Below are 22,251 nucleotides of genomic sequence, written 5' to 3' on the forward strand. Positions count from 1 at the left end.
AGTTTTTCTTGATATATTTAAAATTCTCACATTTGTTGACGATTTGCTGTTTAATAATGTATTCATTCAATGAATATTTACTGAAAATCTACCAGCTGGGATTTTAATTAACATCTATTGCATCTTAAAGGGGCTTCTCAGGTGGTGCTAGTGGTAAAGAACCCACCTGCCAATGGAGGAAACTTAAGAGACTTGGATTCTATCCTTGGGTTAGGAAGATCCCCTGGAGGAAGAAACGGCAACCCACTCCAGTATTCCTGCCTGAAGAAACCTATGAACAGAGGAACCTGGTGGGCTACAGTCCATGGGGTTGCAAAAAGTCAGACACGACTGAAGTGACTTAGCATGTATGCACTGCATCTTAAATGTCTTCAAAATGTCTCCCAAAACAGACTCAACAATTGATTGGAAAATGATACTGCAAGTTGAATCAGATGGAAAGTTCTACCACCTTCCATACCAGTGTTTATGATGATAATAAAACATACAGAAATATTTTGATATTACATTATGAACTTTAATATTTGTATTGATTTTAATAGGCTTCTGAATTAAAGGAAATCTACATAGGCAAAATAACAAAGCAGTAAGTAAAATCATAGTTCCCTGAAACAGAAAATGACTTTTGTAGGTTAAAATTTATATTAAATCCAGAAATTCAATTCTGATAGGCTTGTGTTTCACAGTGAGGGATATATATCCCTTTAGGAATTCTATACAGCAAATAATGAAATTATTTAGGAAGTTTGAATAAAACAGGTCCCAAATTTTCATTAACTTTGATGAAATGTGACAGGTTATTGAATTTTAATTCAATTCAGAGTATGAGATTATCATCTCTAAATCATAGATGACCCCAAACGATCTACCATTATGCTTTGGGGTATTATTAATATGCTATCATTTCATATGATTTTATTTGTTGACCCTCCATCTTGCTCTTGAAAGGATTTAAGGCTGTCATTTTGAATTAAGGCTTGTTTTTTACACTTTTTAAGATGAAATAAAAGAAGTAGGTGGGTTTCCATTGAGAGATTCTCAGTTTAGGTTCTGTCCGTGACTTCACTTTAATTTCTGGAGGGCACTGCAAAGGATTTCAACTTCACCTACAAAGAAAAACAAAGGAGCCACTCATCCTGTGAACAAACACCCTTCAAGTGTCTGCAGTGTGTAAAAGGCTAGGGAACCAGTGGGGTGTGTGGATACACTAGGTACTACCCCAACCTTCAAGGAGCTGACAGCTTAGTTAGGGTGATACAATCTGAGCCATTACAGATGATTCTAAGTTGCAGGAAGTGCTAAAGAGCTATTAATGTAATTAAGCTTCCTCTTTCCATAGTCTATTTCTCAGGGAAGGAGTTACTGGTTTTCTCCCCAGGGAAATCACTAGCTTTTCTGTTTCCTTTTCACATGACCATCCACAGATGCTCGCAAGGGGCTAAGCCACAGAAGCTAAAAGTAGGGTTCACATAGCCCCCCATCCTCACTCCATGTCAGAATTCACTGGGGCTTCATTACAAATACAAATCCCTGACTCATATCACACATTCAGGGAATTTAGTCTGGGAGTAACACTCAGGACTATCCATTTCTAACTAGCTCTCCAAGTGATTTTGAGACACACGAGGTTTGAGAAGGCATGATCTAAGCAGATGACTCAGCCTAGATTTCCTGACCACCAGACTAAGTAAGGTATGATGGAGTCACTTTCATTCATGCAGGTTCTCACAGGCCATGGGGCCACAACAACACAGACTCTTCATAGAAGTGGAAGGGGACTTGGAGACAGACCAGCCTTATTCCTGCCTAGGTCCTGAGGACAGTATAGAGATGATGGGACCTTATATAAGGTCACAAAACTCTAAGGACCATCCAGTTCCTAAATCTGTCATTCAGTGATTTTTAGAAACCTCTAATAAGTAATAGTCTTTGACATTACTTTAGCTTTCTCAGGGGAAATGAAAAAGAGACAGAGAAAACAGCTATGGCCTAACCCTTCTCTCTCACACCCCAGCCTCCAGAGCCCTTGGCTGGCCTCTTCGGTGAACAAATTATTCCAGCTGAGTGATCAAGGTGGCATCTATGGGAGGGAATCAGCCTTGGACTTTATCAAAATGGCTCATTATGGGAGGGAGGCCATACCTGATAGGAATGAGTATAATGGGCTAGTTCTACATATCAGGAATGGTCTCAGGCAATATCACAGGGGTAGAGAGGGATACGCCAAGTCCACCAGCCCTTCTGGCCTTTGTTAGCACATTTTTACAGACAGAACTCCCCACCCCTTGGACTAGAACTTCTCCCTCTAAGCTTGATTCTTTGGTGGTTTTGCTCATTCATTCAATAGCTCTTGAGTACCTAATATGATTTTTAGGAATATGGAAAACTGCTGGGGATTTGACAGCAAACCTGACATGGCCCTCTGCTCAAGTCTAGTTGGGAAGACAGACAAGCAAACAATTATAAAAGAAAAACAAAATAAAAAACCTATGATAAGTGCCCTGAGAGAAGGACCTATGGGAAGGCCAAAACCTAGAAGGGACACCCAAACCAGGCTTACCCTAAGAAGAGACATGTATGAACGATTAAAAGATGAACTGGGATGGGTCCCTAAATGGGAGTGGTGACGAGAGTATTTTAAACAAAAACTGTATGGGCAAAGCCCAGGGGAAAGCATGGGAACTAAGAGCTGGTCAATGTTGCTCGAGGGGAATTTGAAGGTTAGAAAGAATCGGGAGATGAACACAATAGCACAATGACTTTTTAAGAACAACTATTATAATATTCTTGTTGTCCAGAAAAAAATAAAAGGCCAATGGATGAACTACTCTGTGGTTGATAAAATAGATAAAATCTATCCTTAGGAGCTGGTATTCTAGGCAGAGTAAGGTCCAGTGGACACTTAGAGGGAAAGGGGTGAAAATGCAAAGGAGAAAGAGGAACGTGGCAGCAACAAGCCAGCGTGGAAAGGTGGTGGGTCATAGGAGGTGGCATGGGGTCCAGGAAGGTCGAAGCAGAAAGGACACTCAAGGCAATTCTGGCTTTTTATTGCTAAGTTCTTCCCTCTCAATAAGTCAGTGGCTTCCCTGGAAATGCTTTTCTTAAATATTTAATACAGTTCTTACTGTTCCTCTGACAAAGGTAAGAAAACACAATCCCCTATGAGAGAATGGCCTCAAAGGGTATATGTTACTTACTACTGATGGAGTCAGCCAAAATCTTAAGTTGCTGGGTGTTGTCCAAGACCTCAATCCGTTGAGTATATGGGTCATAATGAACTGAGAAGGGCCGTGGGATTGTGGCAGCAAAGTTCCTGAAACCAAAATCATAGGTCTGAGTAAAGGCTACCATTTGGGGAAAAATAATTTTAAAAGATTTTTCAGTGGCATTCACTTGGTTATTAGTAGCATTGAAACCTCACCAAGGGCTTTAGTACTGGGCTAAGAAGTGAAATGGAGTTTTAGGTCCTCTTTGGGAAGCCTCTGTATGTGGTAGGTGTGTCTGTGTATACACAAACACACTTATGCACATGCCTCCAAAATGTTAGAAGTAGCTTACAATAAAAGCACATAAGGCCAAGTTCTTATCATTAAATAAAATAAAAGGAGAAAGTAAAATCTAGCCAAAGAATGTTATAGAAGAAAAAAAAGCTCTGAGATGCTTGATCATCAATGCAAAGAAAGAAAAATGGTTTCCAAAGTTGAAGACAACATTATGAATGAAACTCAACATGGATTGAGGGCCTCCTATGTTTGAGAACCATAGCAAGTTTCAACTGTTTTATACTCTTAACAACTATTATCACTACATTAGTCTTCATAAAAACCTTAAGAGGAAGGTACCACTTTACTATTCCCATTTTACGATGAGGAAACTGAGGCTTGAGGAAGCTAAATAACTACTAAGGCCATGCTGGCAATACATCATAAAGAAGGGAAAGGATACAGGTAGTCTGAATCTGGCCTGGCCCCCTCACTTCCCTGCCTCCCTGGTGCATCACTCCTGGGCCTGGGAGGAATCTTTTATTAGTGACCGCAGATGCATGAAGAGTACGTGGTTAAGTATCCTTCCTCATCTCTTCTTTGGAAAAAGCTTTCTCAGTCCAGCTGATGACGTGAACCAAGTAGTAGACACCTGTGGCTCTGCCTGCTCTTCCCCTCTTCCCTCTTATTCCCGGGCACACCTTGTTTTTAATTTGGGGAATTGACCTCCCCCACTGGAGGTATATGAGTTGGGCTGTCAGTCTGAGGCCCACTCAGCCCTCCTCAGCAGGTGTGTGAACAAACTTAGCCCCGTCTCTGCTAGAACTTGAATACCGAAATTGAAAATGGTTGGCATAGGTTTCTTTTAGTCGGGACGCTCTGAGGGTATCCCAGAGATGCTCAGATCCCTTCCTTTTTTGAACTGTGTTCTTTTTTTTTTTTTTTTTTTTTTGGTTTTATTTTATTTTATTTTTTATTTTTTTTTTTAATTTTAGTTTTTTATTTTTTAAATTTTAAAATCTTTAATTCTTACATGCATTCCCAAACATGAACCCCCCTCCCACCTCCCTCCCCATAACAACTTTCTGGGTCATCCCCATGCACCAGCCCCAAGCATGCTGCATCCTGCGTCAGACATAGACTGGCGATTCAATTCACATGATAGTATACATGTTAGAATGGCATTCTCCCAAATCATCCCACCCTCTCCCTCTCCCTCTGAGTCCAAAAGTCCGTTATACACATCTGTGTCTCTTTCCCTGTCTTGCATACAGGGTCGTCATTGCCATCTTCCTAAATTCCATATATATGTGTTAGTATACTGTATTGGTGTTTTTCTTTCTGGCTTACTTCACTCTGTATAATCGGCTCCAGTTTCATCCATCTCATCAGAACTGATTCAAATGAATTCTTTTTAACGGCTGAGTAATACTCCATTGTGTATATGTACCACAGCTTGCTTATCCATTCATCTGCTGATGGACATCTAGGTTGTTTCCATGTCCTGGCTATTATAAACAGTGCTGCGATGAACATTGGGGTACATGTGTCTCTTTCGATTCTGGTTTCCTCGGTGTGTATGCCCAGAAGTGGGATTGCTGGGTCATAAGGTAGTTCTATTTGCAATTTTTTAAGGAATCTCCACACCGTTCTCCATAGTGGCTGTACTAGTTTGCATTCCCACCAACAGTGTAGGAGGGTTCCCTTTTCTCCACACCCTCTCCAGCATTTATTGCTTGCAGATTTTTGGATCGCAGCCATTCTGACTGGTGTGAAGTGGTACCTCATTGTGGTTTTGATTTGCATTTCTCTAATAATGAGTGATGTTGAGCATCTTTTCATGTGTTTGTTAGCCATCCGTATGTCTTCTTTGGAGAAATGTCTATTTAGTTCTTTGGCCCATTTTTTGATTGGGTCGTTTATTTTTCTGGAATTGAGCTGCAGAAGTTGATTTGTATGGAAATACAAAAAACCTCGAATAGCCAAAGCAATCTTGAGAAAGAAGAATGGAACTGGAGGAATCAACTTGCCTGACTTCAGGCTCTACTACAAAGCCACAGTCATCAAGACAGTATGGTACTGGCACAAAGACAGACATATAGATCAATGGAACAAAATAGAAAGCCCAGAGATAAATCCACACACATATGAACTGTGTTCTTTAGAATTCTCTTTCATTCTGTGAGCCAGCTCTCAGCAGATGAGAGCTTTTGTGTCTTCTCCGGGCTCTAGACACTAGCAGTAAGTGAGTGCGTGCTCCATCATGTCTGATTCTCTGCCACCCCATGGACTATATAGCCCACCAGCCTCCTCTGTCCATGGGATTTTCCAGGCAAGAATACTGAAGTGGGTTGCCATTTCCTCCTCCAGGGGAATCTTCCTGACCTAGGGAATGGACCTGCGTCTCCTGCATTGCAGGCAGGTTCTTTACCACCGAGTCCACCAGGGGAAGTGGACACTAGCAGAGCTCATGAGATTTCAAACAGAGGCCCATGTCCTGGTAAGGTCTTCCTGTTGGCCTAGGGCTGATCACTTCCTGAACGGCCTGTCCATATGGGAATCTCAGTGCGACTCAGCAGTTAAGAGTACCAGCTCTGAGTCCCACTGCCTGAGTCCAAACCCTGGGCCAGCCACTTACGAGCTGTATGACTCTGAGTGAGTTACTTACCCCTTTAATGTTTCTGTACCCCTATCTGCAATTTGTGGTCTTATTTAATGACTAAATGAATTAATATCTGAAAAGCACTGAGAACAGTGTTTGGTACAAAATAGCTGCCAGGCATCTCGAAAAGTGAAAGTGTTAGTCGCTCTCATGTGCCAAACTCTTTGTGACACCATGGCATGTAGTCCACCGGGCTCCTTGGTCCATGGGACTCTCCTGGCAAGAATACTGGAGTGGGTAGCCATTCCCTTCTCCAGGGGATCTTCCCAACCCCAGGGCTCGAACCCATGTCTTGTTCATTGCAGGTGGATTCTATACTGTCTGAGCCACCTTACCTGTAACTATAATTACCTTGGTGGAATAATGCATGAACTCATGAAAATCCGTAACCCTAAAGGAGTCCCAGGAATGGCAGAGTGGAACTTTTATGGCTACAGGAAGACTAGGTTCCCAGTAAGGGTGAAAATTTAGGAGAAAAATAGGAAAGAATGGCAGGAAGGACCTAAAGGCCCTGGAGAAAAGAGTAAAGGGAGTCATTTGGGGCCAAAGAAAGTACATTTGTGAGCTACCATTTTACTGTTGGTTACCTAAGCCTGGTGTATTCAAAGCTGACATGCCCAGCTTCATGGGATTCCAGAAGCCTGTAAGACTTACATTTATTATGCATCACTGCTAAGATATAACAAAAGAAGTGGTAAAAATGGTATCATGGTTGCTCTGTCTAAGTAAACCCTCTGCCTAGTCTATCTCCTGCTGGGAGCAGTGTGGCTCTAGCAGGCTGATGGCAGGGCAATCTTCTTGGATGGCTGAGAGTCTCAGAGTCCTGGTACCACTCCACCAGCCTGGTGCTGAATTGCTTCTGAGATTGGCACATTTGCCAATTACTCACTGATTCAGAGGATGAGATGGTTGGATGGCATCACAACCCAATAGACACGAGTTTGAGCAAACTCCAGGAGACAGTGAAGGACAAGCAAGTCTGGTATGCTGCAGTCTGTGGGGTCACAAAGAGCCTGACATGACTTAGCAACTGAACAATAGCAATACTGAGTGCTTGCTATGTGTCTGGCACTGTTCTTGAACTGGAGGGAAAGAGCAGAAAGGACAAAACTCCCTGTCCTCATGGACCTTAAATCATATAAGATTTTAGGCATTAATAAGTGCTAAGGAGAAAAGTAAATCACAGAGCAGGTAAGGAGTACTGGGGGGACAGGGCTGGGTAGTGATTTTAAGTAAGTTGCTTAGAGAAAGACACACAAAAAAGGTTAAATGTGGGTAAAGGCTGAAGAGAGGGGAGGGGTGAGTTATGCAAGTATGTGGGAGATTAAAGTGGCAAGGGACTTCTTTGGGTGAGAAGACACCTAGGGCTGTTTGATGGGGGTACCTCTGTGGCCGCTCTGAACATAGGAGAGTTCATGGGTGGACCTGGTGGCTGCACTGAGCAAGGATAAAGGTGGTAGCCTGCCTGCAGGGGTCATCATGTTCGGCTAGCAAGCTATGAAATGGGGTCCTGCAAAGGAAGGCAGTTCTCTCAACAGGGAGTGGAAAGAGATAGGGTGGGGAGAGAATACTGTCTGATGCACGCCGCTGCTGTAGGCACTTGAATCCATTCTCCTGCCCAACCTCCCACAGACCGGTGGCACCAGGTCAAGTCAGGAGGTCCCAAGGGCTGCTGGCCCAGCGTGGTTACCATCTCACCTCACTTTCTCTTTGGCATCATTAAAACTCTCAGCCACATAATACAGAGGCTGGAACTCTGTGATCGTATACTCCTGGACAGCGGTCTTCTCTAGTTCCAGAGGAAGGAGCTTCGGCTTGCCTGATAGGCAATACTGCGGGTCGCAAATGGAAAGTCATCATGGTTAAGCCAAGGCTGCTGGTCCCTGCCACAACCCCTAGGCTATTTGCGCATCCCCCCCAACCTTATCCTGATTCCTTCCATACCCTAGTCCCAATGCAGGTGAACTAAATTATTTTGCACATAGACAGCAATCAGGATCAAAAGGAATATTTTACCCCAACCATTTTCAGGTAAGGTGATCAACAGATGGTGTGGGAGCAGCCACATTTTCTGGCATGTGTTTGCCTATGTCCCAATGCACAGTTCAACCCTAGATTCAGGAGGCCCCTCTGGTCTGGAGACCTGTGTATCTGCACCTCAATTTCAATCTCTAAAACCCACAGTCATGACCAAATCACAGCTGCTAAGAGGTCAATCAATCACATGAGGAGAAACTCCGAGGTTCAGTTTCAAAGTGGATATAAGAGGGTTTCAAGAGCACAAAGGGAAAACGAATGGTCTGCTGTACCTAGCACTCTCAAATCCATCCATGGTTTCTGTTCGGTTCATACCTGTAATTCACCAAAGGATGACAGGAGCCCAGCACCATATGCCTTTATGGAGTCTCCTTGCTTGCAGAGCCCAAACTCCACAGTAAACCAGTAAATCTGAAATGGAAAGTCAAGTTGAAAGTGTACGCAAGGAAACAGCAGGTGACCCAGGGCCAGAGACAAGGTGCCCAGGTGGGAGTTTGTGCAGGTCTGTTCTCTGAATCAGCCTGACCTGGGGTCATGGTTTTGTATGCTGTCTTATCCTACCCAGTTACCTGTCGAATTAAGACGGCTGAGTGCAAGACGCTAAAGCTGAAACTCCAATACTTTGGCCACCTGATATGAAGAACTGACTCCTCGGAAAAGACCGTGATGCTGGAAAAGATTGAAGGCAGGAGGAGAAGGGGATGACAGAGGATGAGATGGCTGGATGGCGCCACTGACTCGATGGACATGAGTTTGAGCAGCCTCCAGGAGTTGGTGATGACAGGGAACCTGGTGTGCTGCCGTCCATGGGGTCACAAAGAGTCGGACATGACTGAGTGATTGAACTGAACTGAACTGAATGCAAGATATGATGGGAAGTTGTGGGAGAGTATTAAGGAAGCCCCCAAAGGATACCCCCAACAAGCCACTCTCTATGTCAGGAACTCCTCCACCCCTTCCACTTTCTTCTCTATGGCATCAGCTAGAGGGAGTTGCTCCCCCAAGTTGGCTGGAGTTACCAGACAATCCCATCAGGCTCAGTGGGAGGTAGGGAATTGGGTCATGATAGAATCAGGGAGGGAGTATCCTGTCATCTGTGTGGCTGAACCACACCAACTCCATTTTGTCAGCTCCATCTAAGCCTGAAGTCCTAACCCCATCCTTTTCTGCATGGTTGAACTTTAGTCTACTCACAAGGAATGCACCAGATAAGTTCCTCATCAACTTTTACCCTTCTTATCTGACATAAAAACTTTGTCTGACATATAAAAACTTTTGCTGAGGCAGATGGGCAATGCTTCACAAGAAATAATGGTCATGAGACCTTCCTTCCAGGGGGAGGAAAAAACCCCTAACTCCCGACAGTGTGAACCTGCTTCTCCCTTAGTAATCAGATTCTATCCTTAGCTTTGGCCCCTTTAATTAATTAACTAATAAATTTTAATTTGGCTGCACTGGATCTTAGTAGTGTTGGTCCCTTTAACCCCCCATACCCTTTTTGTGGCATAGAGTGTGGTTGCCAAAGCTTCTGGCTGCTATCTACCCACCCTTTCCTGTGTATAAGTTACCCACAATAAAATTCATCACTGTATTTTATTGAGTTATCTGCTTCCTTATTTGGCCTCAAAGTTCTAAGGTTATTATTCAATATCCCCACCATCTAACAATCTGTGTTAAAACCCTGTCAGTCACTGCACTCAGCCTCCCAAATAACCAAGCCTTTTTCTTTCAGTAGCTCCCAGCGCAACATGTCCCAGATAGATGGCTTGGGAAATAAGGTCCTAGAATTGATTCCTGGGTCAGGAACATCCGCTGGAGAAGGGATAGGCTACCCACTTCAGGATTCTCAGGTTTCCCTTGTGGCTCAGCTGGTAATGAATCCAGCTGCAGTGTGGGAGACCTAGGTTTAATCCCTGTTGGGAAGATTTCCTTGAGAAGAGAAAGGCTACCCACTCCTGTATTCTGGCCTGGAGAATTCCATGGACTGTATAGTCTATGGGATCGCAAAGAGTCAGACATGACTGAGTGACTTTCACTTTCTTTCCTACTGAATAGGGCCAAGAGAAAGCCAAGGCCCAGGGTTTCTCAGTTCAGTTCAGTCACTCAGTTGTGTCCGACTCTTTGCAACCCCATGAACTGCATCATGCCAGGCATTCCTGTCCATCACCAACTCCTGGAGTTCACCCAAACTCATGTCCATCGAGTCGGTGATGCCATCCAGCCATCTCATCCTCTGTCATCCCCTCTTCTCCTGCCCCCAATCCCTCCCAGCATCAGGGTCTTTTCCAATAAGTCAACTGTTTGCATGAGGTGGCCAACGTATTGGAGTTTCAGCCTCAGCATCAGTCCTTCCAATGAACACCCAGGACTGATCTTCTTTAGGATGGACTGGTTGGATCTCCTTGCAGTCCAAGGGACTCTCAAGAGTCTTCTCCAACACCATAGTTCAAAAGCATCAATTCTTTGGCGCTCAGCTTTCTTCACAGACCAAATCTCACATCCATACATGACTACTGGAAAAACCATAGCCTTGACTAGACGGACCTTTGTTGGCAAAGTAATGTCTCTGCTTTTCAATATGCTATCCAGGTTGGTCATAACTTTCCTTCCAAGGAATCTTAAACCGTCTTTTAATTTCATGGCTGCAGTCACCATCTGCAGTGATTTTGGAGCCCCCCAAAATAAAGTCTGACACTGTTTCCACTGTTTCCCCATCTATTTCCCATGAAGTGGTGGGGCCAGATGCCATGATCTTCATTTTCTGAATGTTAAACTTTAAGCCAACTTTTTCACTCTCCTCCTTCACTTTCATCAAGAGGGTTTTTAGTTCCTCTTCACTTTCTGCCATAAGGGTGGTGTCATTTCCATATCTGAGGTTATTGATATTTCTCCCAGCAATCTTGATTTCAACTTGTGCTTCTTCCAGCCCAGGGTTTCTAGGTAAGTCTATTTATTGCACTAGAGAATGTGAAACCTGGGAAGGCTGTCAGAGCTGAGTCAGTCTGAGCTCCTCACATACAGATGAGACGTCTTTAGCCCAGAGAGGTCAAGTTACACACATACAGTGACACAGCGTCTCAAGGGCAGAGCAAGGGGCCCAAGACTATTCCCAGATCAGTATATCAATAATAAGATTATTTTTGAGAAGCAGGTTGGTAATGAATACTTGTATCACAATTACAGCAGGTAACTTATGTGATTATTTTTTTCTTACAAATGAGAGATTCTATCAAGTTCTGCAGTTTCCTTGAAAGTTGCTTTTTGTATCACCACAGCATCTGGCATTTAAGAACTTACAACCATACAAATTTAACCCTTTTGATCCTCAAGATCCTCATGATGTACTGTTGAGATGGAAATGATATAAACAATTGTATCCATTTTTAGAGGTGAGGGTGCAAAAGCTACTTGCCCAGGGTCTCAGAGCAGCTAGGCAGTGAGAAAGAATCTGGGAGGTTTCAACCTTCTCTTAAATTCACAAACTTCTAAACTGATATATCATGATGACAGGGAAGCCTGGAGTGCTGCAGTCCATGGAGTCCCAAAGAGTCAGATACAACTGAGCAACTGAACTGAACTGAACTGAATGATATGTGTGCATTAATCTGAAGTCCCTAGTTCCATTATACAGTTTCATTTCTTATCTTCCAAGCTGAGCACATTATTTAAAAATGTGGCTTAGAGGTTAGGGAGGGAATCACTCAAGTTGGAACGGGGTCTACAGGAAGGAAAGCCCCTTCTGTGCAGAGTCGTTCATCCATGGTGTCTATGGATGACAGTCATCACACTCCTGGGGAAGAGAGTGTTTGGTTAGAAGGGAAAAGCCAGTTCCCACTTCCACCTTGGATCTGAGAAAGGAAAGATCCAATGCTGGCTCCAGTGTCAGGTAGAAAGTAAATATTTTCCTTTTTAAAGATGTGAATGTAGAGTACTTCCCACCCACTCAAGGTGGTTCTCAATGACCATCATTATAGCCTGTTGTGCTTTCAAGACATACTATTTAAAGTTACATGTAAACATATGCATGTAGTTGATTTCAAAATCAAACCACTAAGAAGTCAAAATGTGAAATGTCACTCGTGCAAATGTAAGCAAGGCATTCAGATTTTTTCTTGTTTCAAATGATCTGGCTTTCAGGAAAACAGCAAAGTTTCAAAGACCCGAGACATTCCCACCATCCACCAGGGAGAGAGGGTACTTACTGTTGCAAGTTTCTCAACGTACTCGTCAGGTGCACCCAGGGAGGCAAGGCCGATCTCCTGCAACGGCAGAGAAACCAGCACTGACATGGCTGGGGTCTGCTGACCTTCAACCTTGACCCTCAGATCCAACCTTGCATTTGACCACAGGAAGGGGATGGGAGGCTAGATACCTTCAGAAGGGCCCAGGTAGACTCTTAACTGTTCTGTCAAGGCTTCACTGACCACACTTCATAGAACCACAGATCTCGAGGATGGAGGAAGCCTTTCTCCATCACTTGGTCCTCTATTCATTCACTTTACAAAAGAGAAAACTGAGGCACAGAGAAAAGAGATGACCTGCTCAAGGTCACACGGTAGGTTGTGTCTAACGTTTCAAGTCCTGATTATTCTTCCACGTTCAAGTGGAATATTCCTGGTGCACCAGATGGGACTTCGTCAAGTCCCCTGAAGACACCATAGGAGACTTGCTGTGAAGTGCTTGACATCTGTCCAGGTATGTGCACAGCTGGAGAGTCTGAGATGTCACTGGCCACCTTTCATCACAGCTCCCAACTCAGAAGCCCCTAGTGGTCTTTGTCTCTTTTTACAGCATTTGCTCCAGACTGATTTGCAGCAGACAGAGTACATATATGTATACAAATATAATATGTGTGTGTGCATATATATTTCTTTCCTACTAATAGGCATTCATTCATTCCAAAAATATTTATTGAATGCCTTCTATGTGACAGGTAATGTATGAAATTGATAAAGATCCCTGACCTTTACATTTAAATGGATAGACAGTAAATAATAAGCAGGTTAAAGGTGATAAGTTCTTCGGAAAGAAGAAACAAAAGGAGAAAGGGACAAGGGGGATCCAGAGTGCCAGAGAAGAAGGGGTGGGGTCGGGGGCTTTGATTGCCCTATCCTTCATTTTTTCTTTTTTGGCTGTATTGGGTCTTCATTGCCGCTTGTAGGCTCAGTAGGTGCAGCATGCAGGCTGTCTAGTTCAGGCATGCGGGATTAGTTGCTCTGCAGCATACGGCATCTTAGTTCCCCAACCAGGGATAGAATTGAACCTTCGAATGCCTGCATTGAAAGGCAGATTCTTAACCTCTGCACCATCAGAGAAGTCCAGAGGCTGTGATTTTAAATAAGGCCTCAGAATGATTTTTAAAAATCACTCTGTTGCTGTTGTTCAATCTCAAAGTCATGTCTGACTCTTTGCAACCCCATGGACTGAGGCATTCCAGGCTTCCTTGTGCTTCACTCAATTTGCTCAAACTCATGTCCACTGAATCAGTGATGCCATCCAACCATCTCATTCTGTCACCTCCTTTTCTTCCTGCCCTCGATCTTTCCCAGCATCAGGGTCTCTTCTAATGAGTCAGCTCATCACATCAGGTGGCCAAAGTACTGGAGCTTCAGCTTTAGCATCAGTCCTTCCAATGAACATTCAGGGTTGATTTCTTTTAGGATCAGCTGATTTAATCTCCCGATAGTCCAAGGGACTCTCAAGAGTCCTCTCTAGCACCACAATTTAAAAGCATCATTGGAAAGGTGATATTTGAGCAAAGACTTGATGGAAGTGAGGCTGTTATTGGCTCTGCTGATAGCTGAGGAAAGACAATTGTACAGGCCAAATGCACAACCTGTGAAAAATCTCTCTAAGGAGAGGCAATGTCCTCCTCCAGGGGATCTTCCCGACTTAGAGGCTGAACCCATGTCTCTTACATCTCTTGAACTGGCAGGCAGGTTTTTACCACCAGCACCACCTGGGAAGCCCAAGTCTAACAGATGTCATCATCAATAAATGCAAGGTTGAAAGGGTTCCCTGTTCTCTATTCTTTGTGAGCCCAAATCTTGCCTAAAACAAGGAACCCAAAGTGCTTCATCCCCACTCCATCCTGCATTCCAGTGGGAAACTAGTCCTGCTTTTAGATCGAAGAAGAATACGCTCAGGGAACTCGAAATAACTCCCTGCTTTGGAACTGTCCAGGTCAAAATTGGAACCAGGAACACGGATGAGCCAGAAGCTCCTATCTGCTGATTCAGGTTAACTTCCAACCCCTCTGTGGGGATCCCCAAATTGAAAATGGCTTAAGGAGGATGGCCATTTAGCCTCTGTCTGGGAAGTAAAACTTTTAGTAATGAGAATAAAAACTTTCAATCCTAGTTTGAAAGCAATCTATGACATCTTGGCAGCAGGAACCACGCTTCTGAAAGTCAGCTACTCCTGTGGTGACACTTCCACAGCAAAGGTTCACCTAATTTCTAAACACTCCCACTTCTAAAAGTCCAACAATTTCTGAACTTCACAATTCCCCCAAGCCCACATAAGGTGGCTCAGTGGTAAAGAATCTTCCTGCCAATGCAGGAGGCATAGGAGACAGGGGTTCAATCCCTCGGTTTGTTAGATCCCTTGGAGGAGGAAATGGCAACCCACTCCGGTATTCCTGCCTGGAGAATCCCATGGACAGAGGAGCCTGGTGGGCTACAGTCCATGGGGTCACAAAGAGTCAGACATGACTGAGCATCTAACATACATAAAAGCAGCTATTTTTTCTGTTTAGAGAGGCTGTGTCTAACAAGTACCATTTTTCCTTGTCTAGTAAGCAGTTAATTTTGCTCTCTGTTTGTTTCAGCTATCATGTAGCAGACTCCTCATTCAAGAGTAGAAATAGTTCTTTCTTTCTGGCTAAAGGAAGATGCTTAAGTGATTTACATACAATCCCATTACTGTGAAATTCATCCTTGGCCCAGCATTTGCTCATAGGTCATTCTATTTGATCACTATTCCTCCTTGTGAGGAAGGAGACCATCAGGAAGGGCTCTTTATGGATCCACTTCTGTGCTGACTGAGACGCAGGGTGGTGTGGCGACTTGCTCCGGGCTACACAGCACTACCATTCCACTCTCCCACCATCCCAGTTGCCCACCATGGTTTGGGGCTGCCTCTCAGTGCCAGAAGAGAATTTGTGAAATCCTTTCAGTCATCCAAAAAGCATTTTTGAGCCTGCTCACCACTGTAATAGATGAATCAAAGCTTAGCCTGCTGCCTTGATGATGGTGAGAAGGCAACTGGCTCTTTATTTTTTTGCCATGAGTCAGGCTATTGGCACTAGAGTCTTGGCAAATGCCATCTTACTTACTTAAAGCATATACAAAAATGATTGCCTGATAAGGTAGAAAGTGGCAAAGACCCAAAATATGAGGGGGAAGATGCCACGAGAACTTGGAAGAAAGCAAAGTTACTTCTGCAAGGGGATCTGGGAGGTTTTCACAGATGAAAAGGTTCTTAAACTACATCCAGTAGGACAGGTGAAATTAGCTAAGTCAATAACACACAATTCCTAGGATGACCAAATCACCAGCTCCATGCTGTGGTCACTGGAATTGGTAATTAGCCAACCCCATGGGACCACATTCCCACCTGTGATGGGGTCACAGAACTATACCTGGATTCCACCCTTGCAGAGGACATGAGGGCCCCTCCATGGGTTCAATTTATCTGAGCAATCCAGGCCTCACCCTGTAACTAGAAGGCTAGAGAAATTAATCGCTCACCTGGGAAAACTGGGCAAAGCTGCGATCCGAAAACAAAGGTACATGTCCCAAGAGCTCATGGCATATGTCCCTGAAAAACAAAAAGCACAGAGCTTGGAGAGGAGGAGGGTTATAAGCTATGCAGGACTCAGTCTTTCTACATGAGGAATGGGCAGAAAGCAACAAGCAACTCATTCAGTCTTATAACCTCATTCCTAAGAATAAGGGGTATGTAAGGCTTGGTATCAGTTGAAACAAGATACAAGAGAAAAAGAAGAAACAGAACACAGTGGCCAGGGGATTTTGAGTGTATGCCCAGTGGGATGTAGAACAAAAAAGCCAGTATTCCTATGGGCAGCCATACACCTGAATGAACTGTGGGTCACAAACACTTCCCATCCCAAGTCTTCTCCTTGGTATTGACATCCCTGGGCAGATACAATATGCTCAGTTATTCTCCATGAGAAATAAATAATAATAATAGTAGAAGTAATAATAACAGTAACAACAACAACAATAATAATATTAGTGATGCTCCTGTTTCATCCTGGAGGGGGCTGACACTGGTTACAGAAGAAAACTTACATTTACTTAACACTCTAGGTGCCAGATTTACTAGGAATAGGTCTTTTCTGATTTCTAGTAATGAATTTTGCAGGCTGGGAAAGATCATTTGGGGTATCCTGCTGACTGTTCACATAAACTATTTCAGTTCTAGCTGTCTAAGGAGATGGCTACATGCAAAAATAAGAAGCATAGTGGCCAGACATTCTGTATCTTCAGCTGAGACCCAACCTAGGCAAAGAGAGATGAGAATCATCTAGAGGTGATCCAGGAATCAGGAAGTGTTGAGACAGTGTGGCTGTCACTTGTTCCTATTCCCATTTGGCATTTCATAGCTCTGACTTTTCTACAATCTCTTTGGAATTTGAACGTGAACTCTCATTCTCTCATCTGAGCCTTTGATTCAGAAGATGCCTAAATCTCTGATCAGTACAGTCTATTTGGATGGGGAAAATCCCCAGAAGAGATGAAATTCCCTTGTTGCACTATGTCAAACAATGCAGGCAATGAGTCCTGTGGACCAGCCCACAGTGAGTCCCAGCCTTGTTCTTGGAGCCAGGTGAGATGGAACTCATTGTGGCTAGAAACTGATAGCAAAAGGACAGTACTCACGGTTCTGGTGTATACATGGGCTTAGACCCATGTCTGATGTACTGAGTGCAGTGGAAGACTCGGAAAGCCAGGCCACCCAAGAAATCCCGAGAAGAAAGCAGGCCAGCCACTGGTCGGAGGCGGAAACCAGTGCAACCTGGGAAGCAAAGGAGAAAGAAAACTCAGAGCCCATCACAGGGGCCTGAAGACCGTTAGGGAGGAAAGCAGCACATTCAACTGTCCAAGAGCGCAGACGTTGACGCCAAGCAGAACTGACTTCAAATCTATGCCTTAGTACTTTCTAGCTGGGTGATCTGGGTCAGGTAACTTCACCTCTCTGAGCCTCAGTTTTCTCATGTACAAAATGTGAGGAGATATTTCTTAAGATTATTCTGAGAATCAGAAGAACAAATAAGTATAAAAGACTTAGAGCCTAGCACATGGAAACTTCCAATAAATTTAAACTTTCATTATTGTTTGTTAGGGTGGAACACTTATTCCTTACTTCTCATGTTTCCAGAGTAGCAGGGAATTTTCATTCTGCTTCCCAGGAGGGAAGAATATGAAAAGAGCACTTCTAGCTTTTCTGCAGTGCTTTCCATATAGCACATACAGGTACACCCCATGAGGAACAGTGACTTCTCTGAAGATTTGAGAAGAGGAAATGAATATTCTCAACTTCACCCTCTCTGCCCTTTCTCTCCTGACTGTCTCCTGACTGTCCACACAGGAACACATTCTAGTCAGCTCTTGGCCAGCCAGTGGACTAGATACTGTACCAGTGAATTAACTGGAAGTTAGTTTACCTAATCCAGGGGTGAAACATTAGAAAGTCCATTTTGCCTACACATCTATACCACATTCTCGAAGCAGCTTCTATCAGTAATAAAATACCGATACCATTTTGATCACCCATCCTCTGGCTCTCGTATCTGTCTCTCAGTCTCCCTAATTTCAGACTTGGAAGGAGAATGGTAACGACCACGATCATGATATAATAGTTAACGCTGTATAATACCCACCATGTGTCAGACACAGGTTTAAGCACTTTATATGCATTAATTAACCCTCATCGGAACTCTAGGAGGTAGAGCTCCTATTCTCTGCACTTTACAGATGGGGGAGCTGAGAAGATGCAGTAATTAAAGCTCTGCCCAAGGTCACAGCCACCAGCACTCTGGCTTCAGAGCCTGTTTCTATAATCACTACTCGATGCTTCTCTTCTACTGCTCATGGGGTTCTCAAGGCAAGAATTCTGAAGAGGTTTGCCATTGCCTTCTCCAATGGGCATCTGGTCTCATCATTTCATGGCAAATAGATGGGGAAACAATGGAAACAGTGAGAGACTTTATTTTCTTGGGCTCCAAAATCACTGCAAATGGTGACTGCAGCCATGAAATTAAAAGAAGCTTGCTCCTTGGAATAAAAGCTATGATCAACCTAGACAGCATATTAAAAAGCAGAGACACTACTTGGCCAACAAAGGCCTATCTAGTCAAAGTTATGGTTTTTCCAGTAGTCGTGTATGGATGTGAGAGCTAGACTATAAAGAAGGCTGAGCACTGAAGAACTGATGCATTTGAACTGTGGTGTTGGAGAAGACTCTTGAGAGTCCCTTGGACTGCAAGGAGATCCAACCAGTCCGTCCTAAAGGAAATCAGTCCTGGATATTCATTCGACGGACTGATATTGAAACTGAAACTCCAATACTTTGGCCACCTGATGTAAAGAACTGACTCATTGGAAAAGACCCTGATGCTGGGAAAGATTGAAGGCAGGAGAAGGGGATGACAGAGGATGAGATGGTTGGATGGCATCACTGACTCGATGGACAGGAGTTTGAGCAAGCCCGGGAGTTGGTGATAGACAGCGAAGACTGACATGCTGCAGTCCATGGGGTCACAAAGAGTCAGACACAACTGGGCAACTGAACTGAACTGGACTTCTCTCCTAGGCACTGGTGCAGTATATAGTCCATTGGCTTCCCTGGTTGTTCAGATGGTAAAGCATTCACCTGCAGTGCTGAAGACCCAGGTTCGACCCCTGGGTTGGGAAGGTCCCCTGGAGAAGGGCATGGCAACCCACTCCAGTATTCTTGCCTGGAGAATCCCTGTGGACAGAGAAGCCTAGAGGGCTATAGCCCATGGGGTTATAAAGACTCAGACACGACTGGAATGACTTAGCACACACTTCTTTCCCACCCCCACCCACCACCCCATTGTTTGGTGGTAAAGAATCCAGCTGCCAATGCAGGAGACATGAGTCAGGAAGATCCCCTGGAGGAGGAAATGGCAACCCACTCCAGTATTCTTGCCTGGAAAATTCCGTGGACAGAGGAGCCTGATGGGCTGCAGTCTTCGGGGTTGCAAGAGTCAGACACGGCTGAGCACATGCACACGTGCATGCACGTGCGCGTGCGCACACACACACACACACACACACACACACAACTACTAGTATTACTGTTGTATTCTTCTTGTTATTGGCCATAACAACATGGGTAACTAGCCAAAGAATATGTTTAAGACTCCTTTGTCCCTTGGTTTATGTGTCTTAGACCCTCGGGTTGAAGTTCATTTTGTTTGAGCCCTGCTCCTCTCTATCTGAATAGTAAAGACTCTAAATAGAAGGGATTCAAAAGGTCATCCAACTCACTCCCCATCTAGTCCAGCTCCCACTTCCCTCCCTACCAGGTAGCTTCCCTGGCTTCTTGCCCTAGAGCTGGCCACACCGTCTCTGCGTAGCTCTGAGGCATAGAAAACTCTTCCTTCTATAACCCGGTGGTCTGTCTCCCTAATTTCCTGCATTTTACTTAGCACATAGTAGGTGTTTAACATGTGTTGACTGTTTATCTTGGTTTTGCTGAGTCAACAGCTGGCAGAAAAGAAAACACTTTTCTCCCCTGAAATGATGGGCAGGTCAGTTCAATCACCTGTTTACCTACTGAATTACTCAGATTGCAATGCATCCCAAACTCAGTGAGCACCTACTATACATGAGCGCTAGGCTTTCACTTTCAGTATTTGATTTCATTCTCACAATTTCCCTATGAGAAAGACTAAATGGTGGATGGTCTCCATTTGACAAATGACTAAACTAAGGAAGGTTCTCCCAACTAGAGAGGATCAAAACAAGATTCCAGAGACCAGATGAATAGGCTTAGGGCCCAGATCTCTTGGCACAAATAGTGCATGTCTTACACAAATGCACACTGCAGCCAGCTCGTAACATAGCAGGAGCTGCGGGGAGAACCCTGACTAGGCACCTTGGGCTTTGAGGATTAAAAAAACCTTTCAGGGATATAGACATGGCAAAATCCACACTGCATTTTGGGGGCCTGGCAGGGAGGCAGAGCCCAGCAGTGAAATACATATTTTCCTGGGAGAATCAACCTGCCTGCATCAGCACGAACACACTCACACTTGCCTAAATTTCCTTCTCTCCCCCTTTCTATCCCCAGCCCCCAACCTTTTGACCCAGATGTGCACTTACTCTGCAGAAATTGAGAAACCTCTTCAAGCTGGGGAATGTTATCTTCACGGAAGCCGCAATACTTTTCCAGAAGGGGAAAAATGTGGTTGTGCTCATAGCAAGCATGGGTCTTATACAAGGACTTCAGGGTCCTGAACACCGTCCCCCATGTTTTCTTTTCTTCCTCTGTGTATTCCACTCGAGGAATGGGCTGCCCGCTAGGAAACAGACATGAAATATTTATCAGCAGCAGGGCAGGTACAGAGGAAAGGGTGAAAGAGCTTGGGCAGAGGGACATGGGTCCAGAGTCCATGAGCTGCCACCCCAGACGACAGTGGATTTCCTATTTCATAAGTTATCTGAAAGAGAAAAATTCCACTTCTTGATATAGGAAACATTCATGTGACTTGGTTAAGCAAGGACAGAAGCTTGCAACCTTACCCACTGCACCAAGGATTTCTTCTCATTCATGGGGAACTACTGGGCTTTTCCACTCTTCTATCTCCTACTCTACCCAGTGTGGAAATGCACTTACCTTCAGAAGTGCATTTAACATGTAGCATTTACTGTGTAAAGTAGCAGGGATAGATAATCAGAGGATGGGGACTGAGACAAGTGAAGAATACATCCTCTTTCTGAACAAAAGCATCCAAGCTCAAGCAAAACAATAGTGTTTTGTACTGTCAACTAAAGCAACCATACCTGTGGGCTCAAGTGGATTTACTATATGCACCATGAGTTTGAGATCCCTTGTTGAGTGGGCATAAACTTGCTGGATTTGGTATTTCTGCCCCTAGGATATTATAAGAATATTTAAATGCATGCTAGGTATAAGATCTGCTTACCCAGAATCTGTTGCTATGACATAACAAAACTATGGAGAGTTTGCTAAAGTACATATGTTGGACCTACCCCTTGTATCCTGAACTGTGGGGGAGGGGAGGATGCTGGAACTCACTAAAAAAAAAAAAAAACCTCATGTCCAAAGATAAAGCAGAAGCCACAGGAGACAGTAGGAGGGGCTTAATCACGATAAAATAAGTCCCATTCCTGCTGGGTGAATGACCCACAAACTGATTTTTAGTGTATAGAAACATATGTGATTTTGTGTTAGTTGTGTATCCTGCAACTTTGAATTCATTTATTCTAACAGTTTTTCAATGGAATGTTTAGGATTTTTTACACATAAGATTATATCATCTGTAAATAGAGATCATTTTGCTTCTTCCTTTCCCATATCGATGCCTTTGATTTATTTTATTACCTAACCACTGTCTGGGACTTCCAGTACTGTGTTGAATAGAAGTGGAGACAGTGGGTATCTTCATCTGTTCATGATTGTAGAGGAAAAGATTTCAGCTTTTTACCATTGAATACAATGCTAATTGTGAGTTTTAATTTTTTATATCAAAGTAGTTTTTGCCTGTATCTAGTTTGTTGCGTTTTTACATTGAAAGGTTGTTGAATTCTGTGAAATGATTTTTGTGCATTAATTGATATATATACTAAAATGGCAGGGACCTAACAGAAGCAGAAGTTATTAAGAAGAGGTGGCAAGAATACACAGAAGAACTGTACAAAAAAGATCTTCACAACCCAGATAATCACGATGGTGTGGTCACTCACCTAGAGCCAGACATCCTGGAATGTGATGTCAAGTGGGCCTTAGGAAGCATCATTACAGACAAAGCTAGTGGAGGTGATGGAATTCCAA

The 22,251-nt window shown here is 43.9% G+C and overlaps 1 protein-coding gene across 1 annotated transcript in view; it reads right to left on the reverse strand.

Annotated features, from left to right (window-relative positions):
- Positions 1 to 495: 495 nt before the first annotated feature.
- PAH (phenylalanine hydroxylase) overlaps positions 496 to 22,251 on the reverse strand; it is an 86,050-nt gene continuing 64,294 nt past the window's right edge. The window contains exons 6-13 of the mRNA XM_069585200.1: positions 20,559 to 20,755; positions 17,088 to 17,223; positions 15,933 to 16,002; positions 12,384 to 12,440; positions 8,497 to 8,592; positions 7,843 to 7,976; positions 3,198 to 3,313; positions 496 to 1,106 (exon numbers count right to left, since the gene is read on the reverse strand). Coding sequence (XP_069441301.1) covers positions 1,063 to 1,106; positions 3,198 to 3,313; positions 7,843 to 7,976; positions 8,497 to 8,592; positions 12,384 to 12,440; positions 15,933 to 16,002; positions 17,088 to 17,223; positions 20,559 to 20,755 — 850 coding nt within the window. The 3' untranslated portion in view covers positions 496 to 1,062. The remainder of the gene's footprint in view (positions 1,107 to 3,197; positions 3,314 to 7,842; positions 7,977 to 8,496; positions 8,593 to 12,383; positions 12,441 to 15,932; positions 16,003 to 17,087; positions 17,224 to 20,558; positions 20,756 to 22,251) is intronic.

This window comes from Ovis canadensis, chromosome 3 (genome assembly GCF_042477335.2).
Source record: "Ovis canadensis isolate MfBH-ARS-UI-01 breed Bighorn chromosome 3, ARS-UI_OviCan_v2, whole genome shotgun sequence".
Classification (NCBI taxonomy): Eukaryota; Metazoa; Chordata; class Mammalia; order Artiodactyla; family Bovidae; genus Ovis; species Ovis canadensis.